General features: G+C 44.8%; 1 protein-coding gene across 1 annotated transcript; it reads right to left on the minus strand.

The window, feature by feature from the left end:
• Positions 1–593: 593 nt before the first annotated feature.
• CRISPLD2 (cysteine rich secretory protein LCCL domain containing 2) lies at positions 594–27,283 on the minus strand. Its single transcript, XM_065733097.1, has 15 exons — positions 27,187–27,283; positions 22,926–23,248; positions 18,143–18,261; positions 16,317–16,449; positions 16,101–16,216; positions 14,590–14,690; positions 13,383–13,541; positions 12,411–12,471; positions 11,730–11,796; positions 10,671–10,801; positions 10,480–10,523; positions 9,770–9,842; positions 9,321–9,396; positions 5,324–5,457; positions 594–3,890 (listed from the first exon to the last, which is right to left on the minus strand). The coding sequence occupies exons 2-15, from the start codon at positions 23,166–23,168 to the stop codon at positions 3,836–3,838; spliced, it is 1,512 nt and encodes a 503-aa protein (XP_065589169.1). The 5' UTR covers positions 23,169–23,248; positions 27,187–27,283; the 3' UTR covers positions 594–3,835.
• Between the last annotated feature and the right edge of the window lie 65 nt (positions 27,284–27,348).

The following is a 27,348-nucleotide window of genomic DNA, read 5'->3' on the forward strand; positions in this document are numbered from 1 at the left end:
TTAGAAACCATCTGCTGCTCATTTTCTGGAATATTGAGTTATAAAACTCCCCACCATCTTATTCTTTTAACCAAGACAATGTATTGCATGAGTATGAAACAACTTGTTTCGATTTGTGGGTCTGTGAGCTTGGATGAGCTCAGAGAAAATTTCAAGAGGAAAATTAAAAAAAAAAAATCTATATTATTTCCCTTAAAAATAAAGTATATTTATTACATTTATTATGTAATATAACATTTATTATCAGGAAGAAGAGAGTTTCTTATCCGTATTTTGCAGCACTACTTCATTAACCACACTTATCCAACACATTTGTCTACTTCAGCTCTTATATTACAGAGACTCAAAAGACAGATATGCATTTTCCTTTACTCCTAGGATGTGAAGGAAGGACCTGACTTATTCTTGATAGGATAAAAATTGATTTTTAATGCCTGGGTACCAGAAAGGTTTATTTATTTGTCTGCAGAACAGACTCTGAACACCTCAATTTAACACAGGCTCTCCAGGTTTTTTAACTCTGGTTCTCAGGAGTAATCCCAAATAGCTCAGGCTCAGTATTCTGAATACAACCATTGATAACAAGGGTGACATTCATTCTGGAAAGGTTTTATTTCACAAATAATCCAGAAATAAAAAGAAAATGGGGAGAAGGGGAGGAAGGGAAACAGGTATTTTACAATTCAGTATTTAGAAAAAAATATATATAGTTTATAAACAAACACACAGCCCCTCGAAAAACATGCAAAGGCACACAAAAATTTACAAGAAACTTTTATACATAGGAAGTAAAATACATCATTTTTCATAGAAAAAAAGCAACTCTATGAACTGGCCCTAAATACATAAGACTGCACAACTGACCAAGTACACGACTGGAGGATCTTCAACCATCTGTTGGTTGAATGACTGCTGATGACTTAAAATGAAGAAGTTAATGGAGCTAGCAGGCCTGAGTGCATGCTGGTAGCTGGGTTAGCTAGAACAACCACACAGCATCAGCTTTACCATGGGTTTAACCAGATGCTCCAGCGTGGCCGCACTCAGGTGCTTCAAGCTGGCATGTGCTTACTAATCTGCAGAGCTAGGGTCTAAGGAGGAATGTATCTGGAGATGTAAAGACCTGCTGTATCTTTAAGCTGCATAGAAATATATTAGGCTAAGAAATGTTTTGGTATTAGAAGTAAAATCAGTAAATATTTGGCTAAAAACTGGTACTGTCCCACCTATAGGTGAATAGTTAGCACACGTGATTACAAGCAATACATCATTACTGTCTCGGAGGACCTGATCGCACCTAATTCTGGTGGAGGTATGTTTAAATTAATAGCACCCAGGACCTCAAATAATATTTGCGTAGTAAAGTCACAATTTCTCTTTTGTACAACAAATATAAAAATAAACAGACAGACTTAAATTAAGACCAGTTTCTAAAAAACCCAAACCAGTTGGCTGAAGATAAAAATATGCAACTTTAACTTGAATTAAGCATTTTAGGATATTTCTGTTGGAATGATAATTCCTACCTTTCTCCTTTTCCACCAGGTAGATACATCCCAAGCTGTTTGGATTTGTACGTGCTCTACATTAATCCTCTAGGCTTTCCTCCAAGAGCCCTCACATTTATTTCCACCATTTTACAGCATACAAAATTGTCATGGACAATATAGCAGAGGTGGGATTCCTACATTGGCTTTGAGGCATTTTATGTGCTCTTGCAATCTGCACAAAGTCAGTGGGAAGGAGGCCCTGGACACCTTATGTCATCTCTTATGCTTTCCACTTCAGTAAATGGCCCTGTGACTACCATCTGGCCCTTGATGGTCATGGATTCATGCTGCAGTATTTAATGGGCTTGAACTAGACCACATACAGCACAATTACACACAGTGGGCATAAACAGGGAAGCCTTATCACACTGCCAAGATTTCAAATGCTTCCAACCAGCAGTTTTTTCTATGATATGTTCCAGCTGTTTTTAACATCGTTTTACCTAGTGAGAAAATAAAAGTATTACTTTTTTTCCTGCACACCTTGGAAGACAATGCCATAGAAACAAAGGCAAAACAAAGTCATTTCTCTGCCCCGAAGTTAAGTTTGCTGTGCAGCATTTTCCGAGACAACACAAAGCAGTTCCAACTTCATATTCTACAGAAGGTCAGATTTCACAGAGAAAGAAACCCCAATGGACAGACAAACTGAGTGATAAATGTAATTTCTTTGCTGATTTTACAGCATTTGCACAATTTAAGAAGTGCTTCATTTTTGGTCCAAGTTTTGAAACAGCATGAAGGCATGGCTTTTAGATCCTTCTAGATTAACCTGAACACAGCTTGAGCCTAAAAATGGCTATGAGGCACCTGCCAAATCGGGTGAAGTATTTCCCAATTTGTTATACAACATTACTATCAAGTCATCAAGCAGAGAGACTCTGTTTACAAGGACTGAAGAACTATAGTTTATGTTGCCTCATTTTATGCATCAAAAGGCAACCAGACTCGTGTTTAGACCAAGCCTAAAAAAAATTTCCGATCTGAAGCAGAGAATACCCTCTCAACCCTAAAGAGTAGCTCAGGCCAGGCTATTTTCTTGGCTCTGAAAATGCATTTGGATGTGTTGAGACATCCGTAACAAAACATCAAATAACATCATGTCAAGTGCTCAAGGCTACAGCATTTACACTGAAAGGTGGAATCTGTCATCAAAAACAGTGTAAAAACTCATCTATCCCAACTTATGTCATATCTTTGAAGTCTCAGAACTGCACACACAACAACAAAGAGCTTCACAAAGGTAAAGTGAACATGCATCCTACGGATACATCCATTCCTAGCAAAAATAAGATTAACCTTATTACTACTTGACTACTACAGATAAAACAACCAGCACTGCTGTATAAAACAATACGCTGGATTTAACTGAAATTTTATTGTAAATGGCGTGTAATATAATATGAGATGTGCCAGCACAGGAGCCCCAATTCACTGACTTCTCATGGGTTGCCAGACTTGCAAAGTACCTGTGAATGTTTGACCAGCAAACACTAAACCTGCTGTTGGAGATTATAGGGTGGCCTCATTTTCTGCAGCAAGGGTCTCTGCCACCATCTCATGCCCCTCTCCAGTGCCCAGAAATCCCTGACATCTGGTCGACAGTAACATCCTCTCCCCCACCATACAACTTGGTCAAGTGCAACGCCTCAGCAGCCAACATGGCAGCACTGATGCATCTCACCTCATTAGGAAAACACCAAATGCTCTCTTCTTTTGCACACAAATCGTCAAACATACACAAAACCACTTGACCACAGCCCAAACTCTCCCCAGAAGATGCAGCTTTTCAAACAGTTTCTCATCTCAGAAGGCCCAGCACTTGGACAGTCACTCACTTCTGAGTCTGCACGTCATTACGTCATCGCGTCCATCAGAGGAGATGCCTCCCACTCCAAAAAAGGCATCCAGGGCCAGGTCGAGATCCCTAAGGCTGCTGTACATTGAGCCACTGCAGTTCCATGCAGCACACCTCTCTCATAAATTGAAAGTAAGAACAGTTTTATCATTGCTGAATGCCCCTAGAAAAAAAACAAACGCAAAACGAAAAGATACAACGCTGAACGGTGCGATGAGATGCGAACAGCTGAGTCAGAACCTGGTGTCTTTTTTTTTTTTCTTTTTTGGATTTTTGGCTTTTTTTTTTTTCTCCTTTTCTTTTCTAATTCCCTGAAAGAGATTGGCAAGGAGGGTAATGTTCAGAGCCGATGCCATCAGAGGAGCCTTCCTGTCTCTGGAGATCAGCGGAGCGCTCTCCTGAAGAAATGTGCACCTTCCCTAGGAATTTACTGCTTCACAGCAAAAATTCGGAAAGCATTTCCATTTGAAGGATTCCTTAAGCTGGAAAAAAAAGAAAAGAAAATGAACCAAACATCCTGAAGTACAAAGTTTTCACCTTTTCAAATCTTTGAAAAGGCTCCACCATCCCGTGGGTTTCACAGCACAGAGGTGCTCCTTATGGCTGACTGTAAATAACACTTTCCAAATCATCATACTCATCCCTGTTGCTAGAGCAGAGTTGCTAGAGTTTCCCTCACCTCCCACATCAGCACCTGGTGTTCACATGATGTGTCAGTGCTAGAGGGAGAGTCTATTCTTAGCTTTGCCAGAGCTTTTCGTGCAAGCAAGTTCTCTGTTAGTATGAAAGATAAGCAAAAGGACAAAGGTGAAAGAAAACTCATAGTAACAGTAGTTTCTGTGATGTAAATGCAAGCTGAAAGCAAATCTGCCAGGCTGCAGATCTGATGATCAAAATGCTTATCCTGGTAGCAAAGCTCATATTTTATGCCTAATGCTTTCCTGCCTTAGCTTTTCTGTTTTGACTTTTCTTTCTTGAGATGCTTTACAGCACTTCGTGATATTGTTAGAATGAAAACACCAGACTCGCTTGGATTTCTTACGGTAAATGAAATAGAAACCCCCATAGAGCAGACAGAGCCATGCTAGTAGTGACCAAAACCCACAGCAGGGCTAAATGGCATGTTTACAAAGACAGACAAATCAGCACCATCACACCAATATGTGAAAAAGCACATCACAAAGTGAACTAGGAAAAGAAAAATAGAAAGGACTGAAAGAGTTACAATGGCATCACTACGATCCCTCTGGAAGTGCATGGTTTTGGAGTCACTGATTTGCCATTTTTCACCCAAACAAGCAAGATTAGACCAGAATAAGCTATGAAAATCACAAGGGTAGCAAATCCAACTTCAAAAACTCCCTGATCATCTCCGTACAGGTTGATTTATTAATTCTTCTTTCATCAAGGAAATTAACCAACAAGTACAAACATGTCCCACGAAACGGAGTTCAATGGAAATCTCAGTAAATCTCAAAGCATTAACCAGACCAAATGCTGCAGAAACACCCATGTTTATCTTTCAGACAAACAAGTTTGGGAACTTTCTTCTTCAGAATTTATCTCCTGAGCACTGTCCAATACTAACTGCTGGACTAATTATAAGAGTGAATTTTAATGATATATACATAAGGCAAACTGTATCAACAGTGCTCCATTCCTAAATAAAATAAATTGCTTAAGAGTATCTAGTACCCTTCACACTGATCTGAGAGCAGTCTTTCACTTGTGGAAGGTAAGAGCAGGACAACACGCTCTACTTGCTTGAAATATCTGGAAATTCACAGTGATGCTGTTAAGTCATGTGTTTCCACCCCACCAGCCTTGCTAGCTGATATCTGCTGACTTTGACATAAAATTGAACCTACAATCAAACACACAGTTGAGAATAAAAGTGCAAAGAAAAATGTCTCACCTCTCAGACTGGACTCCATTCTTCAAGGAGCCAACATAGCTTCTCTTCTTATCTACAGGCATCACATCCACAAAACCACCTTCTTCATCTGCAATGACCCCTGCGTGCACTGCACTTTTGCAGATACTGGAGCTCTGAAAAATATGCCATCATTTTCACATACTAAACATCTCTGTTTTACATCTTGAGATTTACCTTCTCCGTCAGCATCACGAATAAGAAGAGAATAAAAATGTGTGGAGCCAAAAAGCTATTAAACAATTCTGTTGTTCTTAGGGATGGTCACAGACCAGGTCTTCTGGGTGCACCATAAGCCCTGGTCTCAAATGGAGAAGTGAAATGGCTGCAAAAAGATCCAACACCACTGCAGAGGATGAACAGCTGTTCCTGTGGCAGAGCTGTGCCTGGGACACTGTCCAGGGCCAAAGCTGACTCAAGGGCAGATTTCCAGCCAGGGACTTTTTTGTCTGCAGAGAAACCGCAGTGGTGAGACCTCTTTGCTATTGACCAGCCACCTTGGCAAGGTTTATTCACCAGGTCACTTGAAAAGCAGACACTTTTCCTGCATTGAGCTAAATGACCACAAATTATTCGAGAGAGTTCACATTCTCCTTTCCAGGAAAAACAGAATGGTTGCACCCGCAGAGTGGTGTAGGTTTGTGTAGCTGGATAGTCCCATTGGTTGGATAGCCCATTGCCCCACCAGGCTATACTGAGTTCAGGGGGATAATAACACTACTGAAAAGATTAAGATTCCTCCATCACACTGTTCTCCTTGATGTGCAGAGTCAGAAGAGTAGGAGGACCACAAAACGAGGACAAACAATGACTAAGCTACCAAAGCATCCAGGAAACAGCAAAAGCAGGGGAGGTTTACGCGTAGTATAAACTTAGCTATCAACTCTCCAAAGGGTTTACATACAGCAAGCTGCAGCAACGACAGACAAAAATCAGCTTTGCACAGGGTACTGCAGCAAGTGAAAATCCCAACCTCATAAACTCCCTGATGGCTAAAAACCAAACTGCCACAAGACCAGAGCCAAGGGCAAACGTTCCCATCACTTACGTACAATACAGATCGTTCCTTCTTGCAGCCATTTATGGCAGGTTTGCCTTGTCCCCTATATATTTATCACTTTGGATCGCCTATCTCCTGGCAGCTCCCTGAGTTTTGAGTGCCAATTTGGTATTTTTTGCTTCTATAAATGGGCAAGGGAGCAAGGGAACACTCTGTTTAGAAGATATGCTGCAAATTTGCCCAAATATGCAGTGGGAAATCCGCAAATCTAAAATTGGCTCGTAAAATTAAGCTGTCCTGAATCAATTTGCAACACTCTCCACTGGGAGACATCCTAAAGGATGTACTTCTCCTGGCTTTTTTTTCCAGGACTTGCTGTTCTGCTACTTACTCAAAGCTTTGACCAGAGGCTTTTTATTGCCTTCCCAAATCCTACTCTTATCACTCTGCTGGATCACTGCCCTTTTCTATCCCAGTCCAAGATTTGCTTTGATGAATTACACACAGAGCTTTTGGAAGATGAGTCATTAGGAGAAAAAAGGCCTTTCCCCTCAAACCCAGAAGTATGAACACTGCACAGACATTGCAATGGCTTTCCATGGCGTAGCCCCTTTGCGTCGGCATCAACATCATACTCTTGGCTCTTGGGAGCTTTTCCCACTGAAGTGGACTCTGAAGCATACACCATAAAATGGCAATGCTTTTTATAGTGGGTCATTAGTAAGAGACTGAGACTGTGACTTCAATCACACGATCTCCTCATTAGTGGGACGGGTTTAATCATTAAGTTCCTATCTCAAGAGGGTTGAGTCACCCAACTTGGTTTGCTCTGGTGATAAACGTCTCCTTTGTTATGTAAGTGATCAATCCTCCTCCAGCTAATCGCCACAGAGTTGTGGACAAAGGGCCTTATCTCGAGAGCAGAGCCTTGTGTTCCCTCCCAGATCCATAGGGCTCTTGAGCAGAGATGAGACAGTGCACCTAGGAGCAGGGCAGAACGACAAGTGATGGTGCCTTTCAGAAATTAAGAGCTCTTTTAAGCCCCGATAAAGCTCCCTAGGTGTTCACACAGCATCCCCTCAGAACTGGGTTAGAACTTAGAACAGCACAGCCTCATGCTAATACACACTTTTGATGTTTCTTCCCCCATTTTTCTGACTCAGAAATCTCAGTGTGAGGTTGACCATGCATGGTCATTGAATCATAGGATGGCTTGGGTTGGAAGGGAACTCAAAGGTCATCCAGTTCCAACCCCTCTGCCACAGGCAGCACTGTCCTGGATCAGACACTGGATGTTAAGAGGTCAGAGAGCATCTAAGAGGAGCACAGGTCAGTACAAAATACTTCATTTTCTTTTAGATAACTCATTTGACTCAGCTGAACCACAGTTCCCCCAGGGCCATAAAGGTGCCACTGCAGATGGCCCTGGAGTCTAGCACTTGTCTCACCCAGCTCATGGTTTGATTTAATCACATCTCAGCCAGAGTTAATTCACAGCATTCCCTCTCCTGGAGACCATCCTGCACCGTTTGCACTCAGTAGCAAGCTCTGCCCAAACTCTCACTGTTTCTTTCTCTGGACAACTTTCCAGTCTGAGCATTTACCATCATCACTACCTCCCCTTTTGCAATATATCTTTCATCTCACCCTCAAGCTCCTCTTTTTGCCCCCTCTTGGCTTATTTTCTCTATTTTTCTACCAATCTCCTAAAATACAACATCCTTTCCTCATTACACCCACAGCACACTACTGGCACTGGAGCCCAGAAAAAGGTTAACCAAGCCCTCTAAGGAGTGACCAAATAGTTCTTCTCTTCTTTTTTTTTTCTTTATATCCTTTCCCAAATCACAGTCCATGACCCAGTTTATGAATCCCCAAGGGGACGATAGGAAATGGAGCTTGCACATCACTGAAGGCCTCTAATCCTTTTGCGTCAGTACAGATCAGGAAGCAATGCCTGGATGCTGGTCCTCACCTAAAGCCCTGTCATTGCAGGCCCTGTTCAGGGGTAATCTGAGGTAGTAAAAGAAAGGGAAAACTATTTCCTATTTCCTGCAGGCCAGAGCAAGCAAGTAGACAGGGCAGCAGCTGCACAATGGATTTCTATGTGAGCAAAACAATTTGTGAAGCTTAAGTAAAATAATATATGTATATACGTGTAAGAATCACTTTCTCAGTGAATTTCCCAAGGATACTGTACAATTTCCACAGGAAGTTTTTCTCAGGAGTGAGCACAGCTCCACAATGACCCCAAGTAGGGAGCGCAGGATCTCACTGGGACCCATGATGAGCCCCAAAGCACATTCCTAAGGCCAGACACTAGGCTGGGAGAGCTGGCATTTCCAAAGGCAATTTCCAACAGGAAAAAAAAAGAAGTAAAAAAAAAAAATGAGGCACCCACAATGGAAAAATGTCGAAGCCCAGTTTTTAGAGGCCTAATATTAAAAGATTTCAAGAAAATGACTCTCTGCTAGTTTTAGCATCAAGTCTCTGCTCATCCCCATGATCAGAGTTTAAAAAAACAAACCAATAAAACCAACTCGCATGCTTTCTTTCCATGGCTCTGTGCTGTGTCCTGACTACTCAAAAAACACTGTTCAGCTCCCAGAAGGAGGAGGGGAGGGAGAAGATGGACTATTTTTGCCAACGACATAGTGTGGCTGTGTATGTAGGGTATATAATACAAGCCCTATGGTATTTATCTGTAGATCTCAAAACACTTCAGCAAGGCAAGACAAACACTACCACCATTTCACATCCATCACTCCTCAGGCACAGAGCGGTTACATGATTCATCAAAGCTCAGAAGTCATCAACAAACACTGGAAGGGATCCCAAAGCTTTTCTGGTGCCACTTCTTCCTTCATGCACACTGACCCTACAACCCATACTGCAATAACCATGACAAGATTTATTGCAGAGTAACCCGTCCTCAGACATCACATTACATAGGGTCACCAAGGAAAGGAGCATACTCACATCTGCATAAACATTTGTGCCAAACACGGGTGCCCAGTAGGATGGCTCGTCTTTACAGTGGGCTGGACAATAAATCCTGGAAAACAATTTATTCAGATTTATTCTCCATGTCAAGGCTCAACAGGAAAGCAAGCTGCATTCTTGGGAGATTTCAAGTGCCTGCATCTGGTCTGCAGGTGGCAACAGTGAATCTAATTATTGGCTCCCCTCAGATGACTTTTGGTAGTTAATGTAGAGCTGCAAAGAGAGGGATTGTTCTTTCATGACATTTTCAAAGTGGAGTTCCTATTGTTCCCAGCCCCATTCCTGACTCATCTGGCCAGAAAACCTCTATTCCTGTTGGCTCTCAGATTGGAGATCTCAGCAGCCCTGCTCCTCTCATCACCTCTCCTTCTCCCATGCAAGGTGGGTTTAAGTGGAACACAAATGTGCTCATGGCACACACTTACCTTGGGCAATGGGTTGCAGGCTTTTTGAACTGGCACAGCTCTGCTACTGTGGTATAGCAATCCAGCGTCTGTGCTGTGGAAATAAATACAGAGAGGGAAAATCACCAGGCCTAGTGACTTAATCAAAATTACGATTCTTTGAAGGAGGAAGATTTACTTAAAAATATACAGAACCTGGAAACTTTTAAAAAGTAGAACTCCACAGTATTTGTATACGTACACATCATAAGTAGTCTTCACATGTATGATGGGTCACTCTTACAACATTTTTTATGTCATTCATTATACTTATTACATTAAGCACTCTTTTTTATATTTTCTCCAGTTTTATACAGTGTTCACACACTAGACTCAGGCCTTCTTAAAAGGAAGGCTCATCTTCCATTACTCTACTACCAACAGCTCATCACATTGCAGCTGATGTTCAGATCTGACCATGACCCATCACCAGGAGGTGCCACTGGAAATAATCACTTATGATCATTTTTCTGTACCTTCCTTAGATTCCCATAGAAAAATTAAATGTGTGATGGTGGAACTGCCCATAATGGGTGATGGATCACCACCCCTCCTGGGTTTAGTTGTGGTATGGGGCCATTTGACACGATCACTTAAAATGAAAAAGAGAGCTGTGTGAATGATATCTTCAAGCATCTCATTAAGCTTTAGGAGCAATGATTTCTTCTCAGCTTTACAAACTTCATACTTACTTGTGACTTTGGAAACCATGAATGCATTGGAAGGTTTATTTTTCCTGCAAAATAAGCAGGGAAAAAAAGTATTTAAGAATACGCAAAATAAATGTACTTGAATCACTGTGTTATGTATATAAGTAACAAAGACAAAGGAATATTTGGTTCTATGTAAAGCAAATACAAAAACTTGTTCCCAAAGGTCATACCTGAAAGATTCTACACCGTTCCTGGTGGACTTCACAAAAGCTGGTGTCCTCCCCTTCCTCGTGATATCAACCAGTCCTCCCTTGTTGTCCAGGATGCCATAGTGAATTGCAGCTCGACATATGCTTGATGACTGAGAGGAGCACAGCAAATAATACATGAAATAAATCTCATTCACAGAGAAGCACTGACCAACTACTGTGCAAAAAAAAAAAAATAACAAATGAAGAAATGAAACCACCACCCAAGTGCCAAATGGAAAATAAACTGATACAACCCTTTGGAATCTGGTTGTTAAATCTTTTTCTCCCAACACAACCTTATTCTCTCACTATTATTACTATTATTTGAAGCGCTGCTTGGTTGAGTGACAAAATATTTTTAAGTAAGAAACCATACACTTAGATATAATTTAGAAAAGTGGCACTGGAAATTAACAATCAGTATGAAATGTTTCCAGTTCTCAACAGAGTATTCAAACTCAAGATATTTCTGCTGAAACCACTTGCAGGAGGAGGATATCTGCAATCACAGACATGGCAGGGCAAAAATATATCACGTAGTCATACAGCAACAGCGAGAATGGGGAAAACAACCAGACTGAGTACAAATACCCTTTCATCTTCAACTTTCCTTCTCCCTAAAAGTAGCTTTGAGGGGGATGCCGTGCTAGCTCAAGATTCAGCAAAATCATCCCCAAATATTCCATTGCTTCAGTGTTGGTAGTGTGATGTTCCTGTTCAGATTGACTGCCCTAAAGAAGAGACCCCTATAAGAGCTGTCTAGTTATCCCTACCCCTTCACTTCCCATGGGTTTTATTGCACACTGAGGGCATTAATGACAGAATCAAGACTGGAATCACATTGCCTTTCCAGACTGCTGCTTTTTTTCATCACTTAGACAAGGAAAACACAGATAATCTTTATTAACACCCAACTACAGCACCACAACTGGAGAATATGAAAAGCTAAATTACATTAAAATTGTCAGCATCTCCCATTTCTGTTATTACCACCAACTTCCCACAAATTACATCTATAATCTTTATAAAAGTACTTACGCTCTCATAATAAAATGTTCCAAAGATCTTCCCCTTACTGTACAAGCAGCCAGCTGGGCACAGATACCTAGTGAAGATATATATCTTTGAGGGTGGCAAAAACACAATTCAAGAAAAACAGACTTTGACTATTTCATTTAATAGTCATTCCATTCATTTCACGTAACTCTCCCATTTAAAAACAAGATTGCAAAATAACTACTTTTTAGAACAGTTTCTCCACCCTCCTTAAAAAAAAAAAAACACAAAAAAAAAAAAAACACACCAATATTTAGATTCTGTGGATTTGGTTTTTCTCCAAGTGATAAACTGTCCCGTTCTTTGCAGGATCCTTAACCAGAAGTTCTCAACTGCCTGGGAGGGGAGGGGCCATGAATTATTGGTCTGGCTTGGACAGCAGTGGAAAGCACAAGAAAGGTTCAGAAGTGACTCTGCCAAAATTTATTAAATGATTTTGGACACCTGGAACTGTGGGTCGTGACGGGTGCGTAAAAAACTGAGTCACTTCGAAGCTAGGGTTGGCTGAGGGCTTTATATTGTGAAAAATTAAGGCTTTTTTCAAAGACATCTATTTAGTTTCAAATACATATGTAGTATAGGCTATGTCCTGTATGCAAGAACCCCAGAATTTTTAGTCCACCTTTTCCTTCACTGCTCCAAGAGGTATCAGTAAAACACTACCTGTTGCACGTTGAGCCTCTGCATTTGTCTCTCATCTTGGTCTCACAGGTAATGATTTGTGCTGGGGAGAAAAAAGAAGATTAAAAATTAAAAACAAACAAAAAAACGCAGTATGAATTAAAAATAGTACGTTGTAAGAGGAAAGAGATCACCACATCCTGCTTTGGGCACTATGCACCTTCCCCAGAACTCTTTGGTGCAGTGATGTTGAATCTTGGTGTAGACCAAGCAGCCTAGAGCTGTTGGTGCCTCTTGATCTATTCATCCAAAACAGGTGTTTTGGGGAATATTAACTGCAAATAAACATTTGACAGCCAAAGGCTTTGATTTACAGCCTGAGGTCTGCAGACAGCATCTCTCATTCTCCATTTAATTACAGACTCCTGAGATAATGGTGGGTAAACTTGAAAAGGATGTTTTTGCTTGTCTCACCTTGTTTTCAGAATGACTGGTTCAATGAACTGAACACAACTAAGTACTACCATCAGCACATATCACTTCAGAAATCGTAGAATGCCTTGGGTTGGAAGGGACCTCAAAGATAATCCAGTTCCAACCCCTGCCACAAAAAGTCTTCACAAGCAAGAAATAGAAAGGAAACCAACTAAAATCCCCAGAAATCTGTGAAAAAGGGTAACTGCTGAACACAAAGAATTTTAAATGAGAAATGAAACCGGCTCTTCCTAGATCAGCTATTCATCTGTGGATTTTTGGTTCATCAATACTTCCTTTAGATATCCCATCCCTGGAGGTGTTCAAGGTCATGTAGGATGGGGCTATAAGCCATCTGAGGTATGTGATTTAGTGCTTGGCAATCCAGCTTGGAGCTGGATGGTCTTTGAGGTCCCTTCCAACCATCCCACAATTCTAGGATTCTTAAAGAACAGACAGGCATTGCAGGCTGGTGTGGAGGTGGCTTTTGAAAGTCCTGCTGCTTACTTCTGAAAGAACAAAAGCAAGAGTCTGCCTTACTCATGTAGGAGTTGGAGGTGGTTTTCTTGGGCTTGATGGGTTTGCTGGGCTCATTCTCTGGAGGGTGGAACCACACAGGCTTGTGCTCTGCAAGCTGTGGAGTCTCCACTTCGTTGGTCTCATCCGTCTCGGTGATGTAGGTGTCTTCATAACGATAATCTTGTTAGAAAGGAGATATTAAAAAATAATTGCAGTGTTCACAACAATTGGGAAATCAGATTTCTCTATCAGAATGGCTTCAGCCAGTCCCCCCGTGAAGCACAGATCCTACTCCTGTGTGACCCTTGCCAAGTCCCAGTGCAGTTGTGGTGCCTCCATCCATCTGAGCCCCTACAGTGCCCCCTTCCCTTGCAGTCTCCCACTGCATAACCAACTGCCTGCAGCTCAGCACAAGGATGTGGGAAACAAAGCCAAAAGAATTCATTCCACTTGGCCATTCCTCTGCAAAACATTGTACTTCTTTCACTCCCAGCAACGAGGAAGGGGACTATGCAAAGAAATGGATGGCAGAAAGCTTCCAACACAGCTCTGATGTGACCCGTTGCAGTTCCCATCTGCACCTGGAGCAAATCCCCCAACACCGGGGGAAAAGTGATCAGTGCAACAAAATAACCCGGGGAGCTGCCTGCTCATAAAATCCCAGCTCTTCATGAAGCAAAATACGTGGCAAAAACAAAACAAAACAAAAAACCCTTGATGTACGACCCCAGAAAATCCTGCGTGCTCTGAGAGCAGAGCTGCTTCACTGGACTTTTCCCAGCAGCAGTAATATTTTTCACTCTGTGTCTATCGACCACTATTCCAACAGAGCGCTCCTCCTCTCCTCCCAGAGACACGAATCGCTGTGTTTGATTTGCAGCCGTGAAAACCAAAGCGAGAAAAAAAAAAGTATACAAAAAAAAAAAGAAGAGGGAATCACTCGTTCCTGGCCAGGCTCTGCCCACCCACATTGCCTCCAGTAAGCACAGGAGGAACATTCCCTTCCCAAATAAACCCCGCGAGGATGGGAGTGCTCCTGCCCACAGCCTGCCAGCCAAACCCATGCAGCTCTTCCATCCCATGACTGCTCGCATTTCCATGTAAAACCTGGGCAAATCAGAGCCTTTCAGTTGGTGATTTACCATTACGACACAATGCCTTGATGCTATTGAGGGTGGGTAATAAAAAGCTGGCCCCTGCACAGCACCCTGACCCCAGCCTTACTTACCTTTGTAGCAGAGGTTGTTCTGGCAGCCGCCCCCATAGCTGGGGGGGCACTCGGAGCAGGGGCGGCCGTTCTTGTATGGGGCTTCTCCGATCCAGTTGCCTCTGCAAGCACAGAAGCAATGCATGCCCATCAGCGAGCCCTCCAAGCCCCACATTCCTCAACCACTGGCACCCTTTCCATCCAACACTTGGCTTTCAGCAATCCTACCCATCCAAGTTACCAATCTCCCATCATAATCTGCAGCCCCCAGGCAGCAGAAGAGCTCCTGCTATTGAGGAGCTGCTCCATTTTCCATCTGGCACCGTCCCCAAGAGCAAGATGCAGAAATCCACACCACCCCCCCACACACACCTGCACCATCCGGGAAGCAGAGCAGCACTGTGCCTTTCTCCTTGCCCAGCCCTGCCAACAATTTTGCCTCTGAGGCTGCAGAAACATCATCCCAGCCCAGAGCAACAGAACAAAGAACGACCGAATAGCCCAGCAAAGCCTTGTAAGGAAAATGATCTCCCACATTTCACCTTCAAGAGGATGATTTTAAGGGTTTCCTTAAGCCCTTTACATTAAACTCCACTGTGAATACTGGGATCACAGAGGCAGAAGTAACTCAGAGAATTACTGCATTTTCTCAAGGAAGTACCCAAGAACAAAACCCATCCTTGGCCCTCTCCGTTGTGAGCATTAGGGGCTGAGGAGGTTAACAGAGCTGGAGCTCAGCCCGTGGCTCTGAACCCTTCAGTTATTGCTCTTTCAGCCGTCTCCACCTATAAGGCTAGATGAGGACAATGCACACAGATGCCAGAGAGAAGAGATTAAGCAGAAACAGCAGAAAGAGAGTATTTTTCCATCCAGCAGGATGGTAAGCAGTGCAGACCAGCCTGCAATGGGAATTCTGCAGGAGACATTGGGACTCTACGTGAGAAGCAGGTGGCTAAATCCTACCAAAGTGCCCAGCAGCATCTGTAAGCCAACGTGGGGAGGGGGCTTCAGCAACATACTCTGGGTTTGGCTGCCAACCCTAAACTCACACACCTTTTATCTCAGCATCATTCTGCCCTATGTGGCTCTGAGCCACGCATAGTGACTTCCCTATTTCTATTTCTTTCTTTCTTTTTTGATAAGTTTTAAACTGTAAGTAATCCTGCTATTTCTTCTGCAGCTGGGGCACAGGGGTTGCTGCTGGAAGGGCAAGCAGCAGCATTAATCAGCCCCATCCCTTCCAGCTGCTGAGCCTTGCCTGGCAGCATGCTCCACTCCAACCTCGCCATCTCCTGCTCTCCTTGCCATGGCAGCAACATCAAAGCTCTAGCCTGGCCCCGGCCCCTCCTTCTCTTTTCCAGGCAGTGCTCAGCAATGTTGAACCAGCTCCGTGCTGCAGTCTAAAGTAAAAATTTAAAGCCACAACCACCAGTCTAGACTGCCTGAAATCTCTTCCCCAGATCCCTGGCTAGTTAAGTAACCTGCCAGCACAAGGTCTGGGAAAGCTGCAGGGCCTGGCCCATCCGCCTTACTTGGGTGAGTAGTTGCAGACCAGGTAGACCGCGTTCTCCCAGATCTCTCCCCAGACATTCATCTGCTTGCAGACGTTCACAGCACAGCCAATCTTGTTTGTTGTGGCCCAGACTATCTGCAAGGACAACGTGCTTAATGAAATGAGCAAGCCACAGACACACACTGCAGCAATACGGGATGCAGAGGGGATGTGGAGTATGGATACAAATCCTTACCTGGGTGTAATGCGTGCACATGGGACCCGTGCATTTATCTGGGCACCACGGGTTGCACTCGTGGGGGTATGGGTATGAGTAATCCTTGACTTCATCATACCAGGATTGGACGTGGAAAGCTGGAGAGCGATACCTGGAGGAGCAAAGGGCAGGCGTGGCTTAGAACACCCACTCCTCAAGTTAGCACCAGCCCCTCTCACAAGCCATCCAACAGCACCTGTGCACCCCTGGCTTACTGCAATGCAGTGTCTCAGTTTTTAACACCAGCTTTGTGAATTTTATATTCAGGTTTCTTACAGTTAAGCTCGACTCATTGAGAAGGTGTTGCTTAACGTGGTCTAAGGGTCAGAAGTAAAAAAACTCACTGAAAATGTTAAAGATGATTTTTTCCCCGGAATTCACAGCCTGGTCTGACTTTTTATATTATTTATAGGTTTGACATGTTCTTCAAACACCACTGACCTGAGATGTCCTCCTGCCTTTTCCACCCAACTACAAAAAAACTTCTCGTTTGGCAGAAAGCTGTGTTTTGAAAGTAAACACAAGTGCAGGTTTGCCAAACAACTTCACCTGAAAGCCACCATGTACCTACTTCACCACCAGGCTGTCTGCTAAATCTGGACATCCTTAGCAGTTCTTACTGTAAAACCTTTGAAAGGAAGAGAGCTTTTCCCACTCTCATCACACCGAGGGGTAGTGCAGAGCATTTGGGGCACCACACATGCTCCCACCTTATTGCAGCTCTTTCTCCATGCAGCAAGCTCCTGCTGCAAGTACTTGGTGCAAACTATGCACAAGACAGTGCAATCTGAGGCAGCACTGGTGTTACTTGTGCTGTCTGGGAGAACACAAATGGTGTTGAAGTTACCTGGAGAAATATGCTGGCATTTTGCATGCTATGTACTCAGTGAGCAAGCAGAGCAATCTGCAAATTCTGTCTCAAAGGAGAAGCTCATTTCAAATGCTTTTTATTGCTTTCATCAGCTCACACGAAGCAAGCAGCCAGCAATACAAATGATATCATTACCAACTGGAGTTTGCTCTTCCAGCCAACTCTTCATTAAAAATCATTCGTTAGAAGTATTTTAAAAACATGAGTCTCATGATGTCATTAAGTGAATACTTTCCGAATTCCATTTTACAAAAGAGGAAATTGAGGCAATCAAGTTATGGCCCGTTCCTGAAAGTACTGAGATAAATCTGATTTATTTTTCCTCCCAGTGATTGCAATGGGAGTGAGATTGAATCTACCACCATCCATAACCCACGGCCATCTCAAGTGCTTGCAGGAGAGCCAAGAACAGCCTGATCTTTTGATTTTGTTTCCAATGGATTAACCACTCAACTTTCCAATCATTATTTAATTCTGCCAACACAAACGAACGCGATTTTTTATATCAGGCTGATTTCACACCAGCAAATTTCCACTACTTTCAACCAAGTTGTACCTGATTTACAATAGCATAACTTGTTGATCCATTAAAATTTCCATGCACATACAAAATGTCTGCTTTTCAAAGTAGGCTTCGCCTATAAAGACTTAATGACAGGGGTATAACAATAAGCAAATTTCACCATAAGATGAAGGAGCAAATCTGTTTGAAGTTAAAACTTCATCTTTCCCAGCTGGATTAGCAAGTTCAGATTGACAAATCTTCCACAGAAAGATAAAAATAAATAACCAAATGAGCAAAGTGGTTTCAATAAAGACAAATTAAGAGCTGAGTAAATATTTATGGGAAATACAGCAAGAGAAAAAGCAAAAGATTTACAAGAGTTCTCAACCAGCAGCAATGAGTATTAGCGAGGAGCTTCCCAGCTCTTACCTGCCCCAGTGAACTGCCAGGTTCTGTCCAATGGACCTGATGAGGGCACTGGGCCCATGATCCCAGATGCACTGCTGAGCCCAGGACTGGGCCGACCTTTCCAGCTCATCATCCCAGGTCTATAGGCAGAGGGGAGGGAGAAGAACAAGTCAGTTCATCCTCTGAAGAGTCTTAGATTGAGAGTCAATCAGCAGCAATGAGTGGAGGAAGCGAGACTGAAGTACAGCTCACACGTGGTGCCCAGGCTTGTGATGTCAGCACATTTCAATGAGGTACTCATTCCTAAGAACTTATTTCTAAAGACATCTCCTTGCCACGGAAGCACAGGGCTCTTCAGGGCCTCTTACTTTTCCTCCTCAATGACGCGAAGTACTCTGCATAGGTCAGCGTAACAAATAGCTCTGGCAAGATCTCACAAACTCATCTTGACAATCCACCCTAAAATACTGCGAGACATTCTTGGCACGTGGTTTTCTAATCCAGTCAAAAAAATATATAAACAATCAGACATCCTAGTGCTTTCCTCGTGGCACTGATATTTGACATCCACGAGACTTACAACACACAGTAAGTGCCTCCATGTATATTATCAGTAACAGTGGGACATTTCCTCACTTTCCCACCCCCTGGGACTCCAACAGTGAGTGTGATCTAGCTCCCCACTATGGTTACAGCCCACGCCCCTAATATCACAGAGTATCATCCAGCTTCAAGCCAAATGATTGCTCAGAGACTATCCAACAGCCAATACGAAAGCAGTCTCCCCCTTGGCTTCGCTATCCAGGAGTGCATTTGTTTTAAAGGCCAGACTTGCTGGATCCAGTAGACAATGCTCTGAATTCATTGTTTGATCACTGACAGCTGCTCTATTCAACACAGTCCTAGGAGGATAATTTGTTGGGATTAAAATATTATTGTGCATTCCTACAAATAAAACCAAAAAGAAGTGAGAGCATTCAGTTCCAGAGTTAGATTACAGCCCCTCTGGACACTGCAACCAGCTGATCCCTCCCAGTCCTAACTTCTGCATAAGAAAAGCAACCTCAAACCTCAACCATATTAAAGGAGCTATCAGAAACCCACTAGGAAGGCATTTAGGCTCTCTAACACTTGAAAAATATTGAGTGCTTATACCAAGAAACCATCAAGCCCCGACTGGGATGGGGAACAATAGGAAAATGCCATGTCTCCTGGAGCTTGGTGTGTCTATATCATCTTCAGAAGGTAAAGATGAGCTCACTGAACCAAACTAGTAGCTGAAACCTTGAGGAAGAGCTTACCATGAAGCCTCCTCAGCAAATGAATTCCAGCAACATCCAGATTCCAGCTGCTCTGAGCTCAGCAGCTTGGCTTTGAACTGAGCAGCGGCCAAGGAAATTCTGCAAAACCCCGCATAGACACAGCTCCGACAGCGGGAATGAAACCATTTTCCATCTCAGCCCTCCAACTCCTTGAAGGTGTACGGGATGTGACCCACCGCATCCACATTTCCAAACCTCTGTTCTGAGCAGACTATTGCAATTGCACCCAGACACACAACCTTTTGTGGTCTCCCACTTTGTGCAACAGGCAATGGCCGGCCACAGTCCGCCTTCCCATCCAACACACAAGCCACAGAAACTCTCCCAAGATGTTATGCACTGCTGGGACTTCAGACTTTCTAGCAGAGCACTATTCCCTGCAGCCTCAAAGGCAGAGGCATTCCAAGTCATGTAATTTAAGGCAGAGACATTATGAGCAATAGACAATTACATGGAAATTGAAGCGAACGTACATTACATCTTCCTTTGATGCTTATGGATAAAATAAATGAGGTGGACAAAAGATGCTCAACAGGCAATCAGGAGCAAGCTATGTTTTTGCATGGCTTTGTGCTTGATGAGTAGAGAAGCTCATTTCTGCAGGTATCAGATTACAAAGCCATCCCATTTAAATTAGAGCTGTTATTTGCCTATTTCTTCTCAGACATGAATGCGGTCAGGAGCCTGGAATAATTTCAGAGCAATAAACATGAAAAAAAAATTAAAAAAAAGATTTCAGACTTTCCCAGCACTGCTTGCATGAATTCTTTATGCCAATATTCAAAGCAGTATCTACGAAGACTACTGGAACCGGAGGAGCAGTGTATTCTACACTCAGTTTCTTAATTCCCCTCTTACTGACTTCCCAAGCAGGGGTTCCCAAGAGCCTGTCAGTACACAAGATTTCAAGTAAGTACATGTACTCTCCTTCTCACTCCTTCCAATCTGGAGTTGACTTTCAAAATCTGGTATGCACTGCACGTGTGAAATACATGCATGACGTCCATACCTTAGAAGGCAATTATCCTCTAATGCAATTAAAAGGCTCTACCCTAGTGTTAAGAGGAAGGATGGATACCTTAGACACAAAGAACTCTTTTTCTTTCTGCAGTCTGTACTGAGAACAATTTTGTTTTAACCATCTGTCTTTGGGCATCCAGAAGAGGAAAGATTTCTGCCTTTCATCACTGCTGAAAGCCATCGGAAAAGGTCAGAGCGTCTTAGGAGCTGCTATGTTCTTTCTACCCCGGGTTCATTAACAAGGAGTTTGTTACGACTCTGGCTCCTGCCCACCACTGTTACATACTCCAAAGCCACAATGGAAGTGTCGCTCATAGAGCTGCTGTAGGGTTTGAGCAACTACACCGGGACGATAAACACTGCACACTCCTGGTCTATGACAAAGTCTGTATCTCAGTTTCTACCTACGCTGAATATATGCACTGTCTTTTAATTTATACAAACCCAGCAGCAAAACTGTTCCATTCTCAACTTCTTCCCTCCACTTTACCTTTATCCTATATGCATACGTAGCAACTCCTTTGATCCCTGGGAAAGTCATGGGACTCACTGTGCTTTGCTTTCTTATTAATAGCCTCCCTCTGACTGAAGTTCATGCAGTAAATAATTAAGATAAATACATCTTTTTCCTCATTTATATTAGCTCCCTTTGTCACTTAAATACATCAGATATAGAACTGGGATATTTGCAAAGCAGCGTTTGGAGGCTGATGGCCAGGAACACGTTCTCCCTCCTTATCCACAAATTAGAGCTGCACGTCACCTGTGATGCTCCATGCTGGCTCCAAAGAGAAAGAGAAAGTTTATATGCAGTGCTAAAGACAGACCGTCCTCTTAAACAAGTCCAAATGAGAAATGTCCTACGCAGAACAAAGGATTAAAGTGAAATTCACGTTCAGAATACACACTGCATTTCCAAGTAACGTTGGGTAAACACGACGACATGAAAGACTGATTATAGCCCTTCCAAGGAGCACCATCGTAGACTCAGCTTCTTTCTTTGCAGCATATAGGGCCCTTTCATTTGCCCTCAATCAGCCATAAAGCCACTAGAAAAGCACACTGAGCAAAGACAAACATAAAAGCGCGACCGCGCTGCGAGCGTAAATAGCAGTCGGCCAGTGGGCAGTCCGCAACTGCAGCCCTCTCAGATCCCCCGAGCCAACCAAAACACGCTTGGCTTTCTCATGCCTTGTGTTTACTCTCTGGAAATTAATCAAATCACCTCTTCTCTGGCAGCATCCTTCGGGCTGCCTGCAGGAGGACGGGCGCCCGCTGAGGAGGCACAAGGCAGCGGTTCTTAGAAAGACATGTGATTTCTGACATGGGATGGGAGCACCAGCGGTGCGACCGCTCAGGGGAAGCCACCGAAGAACGATCGTCCTTCCCTACTGCCTTCTGCTCACTCTTTTCCCTACAGTCATTTCAGGGAGAATTTTCCATTTGCAGTATTCATTTCAGTGCAACTGGCAAGCAACTCCACATTATGAGTGCTATTTCTTCTGCCCTTTTAAACGCGGCCTTAACAAATCATTACTCATCCAAGTCTGTCAGCAGGAGCACATGGCTGAAGTCAGGCTAGCTTCGGTCATAACTATATTTGCACATTGGGAAAAGGCACACACACACACACAAATTATTTGCCTACATCATTTTCTGGCCCCACAATATTTGGAGGGCTTGTCAAAAATAGCTCAAAGTAGGGTCTCTGGCATCAGGTGAGAAAAAACTATTCATCTGAATTGTTGACGGGAAAGGCATGTTTCATACCAATACCTTTAAGTTCTCCCTCTGAAGTGGGAGAATCCATTGACCAAACTTTTATTTTGGTTTCTTGAGCTACAGAAAGCCAATAGTGCTGACCCATCCACCTCTGAGCTTCCCAGAGCCGTGCCAGCAATTTCCAGGGACTGAGCACTGCAGATGGAGCCACATAGGAATCATGGAGAGGAATGATCAGATGGATTGGGCTAGAAGGGACTTCAAAGATCACATCCCTTGAGCGCTGCTGGCCTGAGGGCTGAGCAGATCCCCAGCAGTGTCGTGGGCATACCATCCCAGAACACCAGTCACAACGATATGAAAGCTCTAACAGGGAAAACACGGGTTAAATAGTAGGGAAAAACTCATGCTTTTATGACATTAAGGTAATGGAAGAACCTGCTGAGGCAAGCTGTGGAATTGCCATCACTGGGAGATGTGTCCAGGGCTGGGCCAGACTTTAGTTTATGAATAATGGAACCAGTCCTGAAACTGTGCAGTGGATGGGCGAGATGACCCGATCACTGCCTGTTCCAAGCAAAACAACCCAATGATCTAAAGCATCACTCACTCTGGAATGAAGCTGCACCAGGAAACCTCTCGAGAAAAGCTTACCTCAGAGGAAATTCACAGAACCCCTCGCGCTGTGAGGAAAATTGAAGTCAAAAGAAATAAAGCTAGGCATCGGGAGCTGTACTCACCATGTATTCCATATTGGAGGCTGATGGATACACTTGACCTCTTAATTTATTGTGGAGCATCAATATTTCCTGTCGGTCTGAAAACAAAATGGCTCTCTTGGATCTGGAGTGAGCTTCCCCATCCTGATATTTGCTCAAAATGCTTTCCAGGTGACTCGAGTTGGGCAAGATAAAGCAGTGGGCTGCATTTGCCAGGAGCAGGACACATCCAAGAGGCAGGATCCAAGGCAGGGCAGGATCCATAGCTCCTCTACAGCAGGCAGAAGTGGAATGAAGGCGACAGAAGGGTTTCCTTTCAGGGACTCTGGTGGTTCAGCACAGACCTGGATGTGAGGAAGAAACAGGCAGTGAGAACAGAAGCTCTCGGTATGATTCCCACCCAAGGAAGCCACACAACACAGATTTTTGCTTGAAAAAGATGCATAAAATATTGTTGTTCTCATCAAGGGCTGGTAGAACTGAGCACCACCATGGGAAATGGGAATTCAGTTTATTACCCCATTGGTGCTGGGCTGGGAGCATTGCTTAGGAAGCACTCAGTGTTGTGTGCTCTCCCACCAAAAGCATTGGGGTGCACCCGGCAAAGCCCAGAATAACCCCATCTGCGACCCTTTGCAGACACAAAAGGAGACATTTGAAGCTATTTCCCCTGAGAGCTGTTGATTAAGAGGAGAACAGATCTGAATAAAAGGAAAAGTAGAATTCCCAGCGAGGTGGATCACTGAGGTCAGAGAGCAGCGGGAGCTATTTGGAGGCCCTGCTCTGCCAATAAACTGCAGCTGAGCAGCTGCCAGACTCCGTGCAAGAGGCTGTTGATGTGAAATGTCATTGTAACTCACAGTTCCCGCTGGGAAATGACGCACTGGGGTGCTCACTGACGCTGCTGCAATGTGTTATGGCAGGAGGGAGCACGGATAGTGGGTGAGTTATGGAGAGGAAGAGAGGAGGACAAAGCACCCAGCCTCTCCCAGGCAGGAGATGAGGTGTTCCTAGGGCTGACCTGCTCGGGTTGATGGCTGTGTTTCATTCCCATCCCCTTCTGGTGAGATGTTGGCTCCATGAGGCTCCACCTGCCATTTCTCAATAGTTCCTCCCTTCCTCACCCTCCCTCCCTCCCCACATTCTGTCTAATGAGCCTTGCACAGCTTGGCTGGCTTTATTCAGATTACAGGCAGCTCAGGGAAGGGAGCATGGGCTGCTGTATGGCTCTGTGACCTCTTTAGTTGGAGGTTTGGGGGGGAATCTAAGAGCCTCCAAACAGAGTTAGGATCACAGAATCATTAGGCTGGAAAAGAAATCTAAGATCACATAGTCTGACCCCCACCATGCCCACTAACCACGTCTCATAGTGCCACATCTCTGTGCTGAATGCCTCCAGGGACAGCGATTGCACCACTTCCCTGGGCAGCCTGTGCTCTTCCTGAGAAGAAACTTTTCCAAATATCCAACCTCATTGTCCACGACAGGCAATAATCATCTGTGCAGACAGCGCAAGCACAGCATCTGTCTACTTCAGGCTGAAGTTTGGAAGAAAGCTTCCCCATTTCTGCCTTGATGTCAGGATTTGGTTTTGATAACACTGTTACAAAGATGCTGAGAGTACCACAAGGAGCTATCAGAAAAGCTTCAGCCCGGTGCCACGGGGTAGGACACAGTTCCAAATCCCCTCTTCCCCAGAACCAACAGCATCTGTGAAGCAGAGCAGCCAGCACAAAGGTGCTTCACTCAGGTGGAAAAACTCCACAGCCATTGTGTGAAGCCCTAAAAACATGCAGGACGTCTACACAGAAGAGCAGATGTCCCTGTTCAGGGCTGTTGACTGTAATAAGGCAGAATGAAAACCAGCTGCTGTCAGCCTCCCTGCAGGCAGAGCATTAAGCCTTTACCATGGTAGAACAATGTAGGAATATCATTTGCTAAGTTTAGGTAACAGCTGCTTGCTGTTTCCTGCAGAGCGAGCCCAACACATGCTCCTCATCCCCAGGCACACCTGAAGGTTGGGACATTTGGTGGCCTGGGGGCAAACCCTGCTTTAAACTCATTCCTCTCCCAGTCTTGAGTGCTGCCTTCCTCCAGGGCAGGATCCTGACTTTCTAACAGCGGGACAGCGGAGCGGTCGCTTTGCTAGACTGTCTGACCCAAATCCCAGCAACAGTTCCTACTCTGATGCATTTCCCTAAGAGTTTAAAAATAGATGTGCTGCCACCGCCGTTTACAATGGGGCCATTTAGCACCGGCGTTTTTCCCTGCAGCCTGCCCTGGAGGTAGAGCAGGAGGGAACAGGCAGCCAACATACGCTGCCTGCCGTCGTACCCCTTCATTTGGCCGGGTGCCCTCGGCTAAACAGGAGCCCGTACCCATCACCCATCTAAGGCAAACACTGAGCTTACAGACAGGGCAGCTTGGAAAACCAGCTGCTGCCCCAACGCAGAGCCCCAGGACCGAGGCAACACAGCTGGGTTTGACCGGAGCCCTGCAACAAATGGTGCATTATTCCTGGTGGTGTTCCTCCCTGGGTCGTTTGAGCAGTATTATTCACTTTGATTGTTCAAACCAATTCCTGTGCTTTGGCTGCAGGTGAGGGGCAGGGGACGTCCAAGGGAAGGGTGAGGTGATGGAAGCAAAGGGCATCATAGAATCATAAAGGTATGAAAAGACCCCTAAGATCCCCCAACCCATCCCACCACGCCCACTGACCACATCCCTCAGTGCCACACTTCCACGATTCTGGAACAGTCTCAGAGATGGTGACTCCACCACCCCTTGGGCAGCTGTGCCAATGCCCAACCACTTTTTTGGAGAAGAAACTTTCCCTAATGTTCAACCTGAAAGAGCCCCCACGCCAAAGGTTACCTGAAAGCACCAGAGAGATGCTCACGTTTCAGTTCTCATTGAGTTCAGACATCCATCTGCTCGCTCCCCTCCCCTAACAACCCCACGCCCAGGTGCAGCCAAACACTGGGCTGTGTGTCAGAGCTCAGGCAGTGCTGGGTCAAAGCCTCCAGGCTGCACAAGGAGCTCCTCATGAAGGAAGACTGAAAGCACGTTGGCTTTGGGATGAGATTTGACATTTTTCAGGGAGAACGTTCAGCTGACGGTCAGCTGAGAGAGGCTGTGCTGATATTTTCAAGGTTTTGGAGGCAGCATTATGCAGCTTCCCTTTAACTGCACAAGGCTCCCAGTGCCGGTGCCAGGTACACATCTGGGAACGCTCAGAAACGGGTGAGTCGACAGAAAGTGGCTCCCAAATACCACGCAAGGCATGTCTGAGCTGGGACAGGGAGCTTCTGCTGTGCTCCAAGGAAGCGAAATAGCACCAGACTTTGGAAAAGATTATATATAGAAAGCTATTTCCCCAGCTCAAGGCTGGAGCTGCGTGTCACAGGGAGCAGAGGAGCTGGGGGCTGGCAGCAGCGTTGCCTTCTGCCTTTCATTACGTCCTTGCTTCGCCCTCGCGCAGCGATTGATCTTCAGCTGCCTCCTGGGGAGCACACAAGCAGGCTCTGCTTCTCCTTATGGGAAACATCTGCAGCCAAAGCATCCCGAGAGCTGGGATGGACTGATGCTGCAGAGAAACGCACGTGCTAGCAGCAAAAGCAGCAGAGCAATGGGGAGCCCACCAGGGGTCAAACTGATCCCTGTGCAAAGAACTCCAGTGAGAAAACCACAACAGAATCATAGGTGGGAAGGAGCCCATAGGGGTTATTGAGTCCAACTCCTGATGCGCTTCATGAGATGCACATATTTAATGCTTTACAGCATGGCCCCAGCTTCCAAAGAAAAGGGGGATGACAAGTTGCTTGGATTCAGCATCCTCGAGGCCACATGGAAACACCTGGCTCTGCCATTGCAGTCTGCTCCCACAGAGCCCAAGTGGGTGCAAAAACCACGTGAAAAACCCACTAGGACTGTGTGACAACACCGTGAAATTCTTCCTAGATGGGACTTCACATCTGCACAAACTCCATCTCCCTGGAGCAGAACGGACGTGCCTAGAGGCGGCCAACTGCCGCAGCATCCCTTAGGCTGGTCAGTCACCCCCTCAACAAAAACCCTTCCCATTCATTGAGGATAAATGCACATCACTCCTTCATCACCCTCTGCAAATCTCCTGCTCGGACAGCACCGGTGCTATTTCACACCGTGCAGACTGCCTGTTGAAGTTACACATGCTGTGTGTGCATGTGCCAGCGTGGAGGCACCCCAAAGCACCCACCCCAAAGCACCCACCCCAAAGCACCCTTCAGAAGCTCTCACTCACCTCGTCAAGCGATTCCCAGGAAGCTGTTGCTCCTCTAAGCCCGTTGGTGGGAAATAAATTATACAGCTGCAACGTTTCAGAAGGGGAAAGGATGCAGGGAGGCCGGGGAGGTGCGGGGACGGGAGGTCTCGGCTCAGCAGCGAGCACCAACTGCGGTCTCGC

The sequence above is a fragment of the Cyrtonyx montezumae genome, unplaced genomic scaffold, assembly GCF_038088225.1.
Source record: "Cyrtonyx montezumae isolate F1298 unplaced genomic scaffold, pur_monq_1.0 scaffold_17, whole genome shotgun sequence".
NCBI lineage: Eukaryota > Metazoa > Chordata > Aves > Galliformes > Odontophoridae > Cyrtonyx > Cyrtonyx montezumae.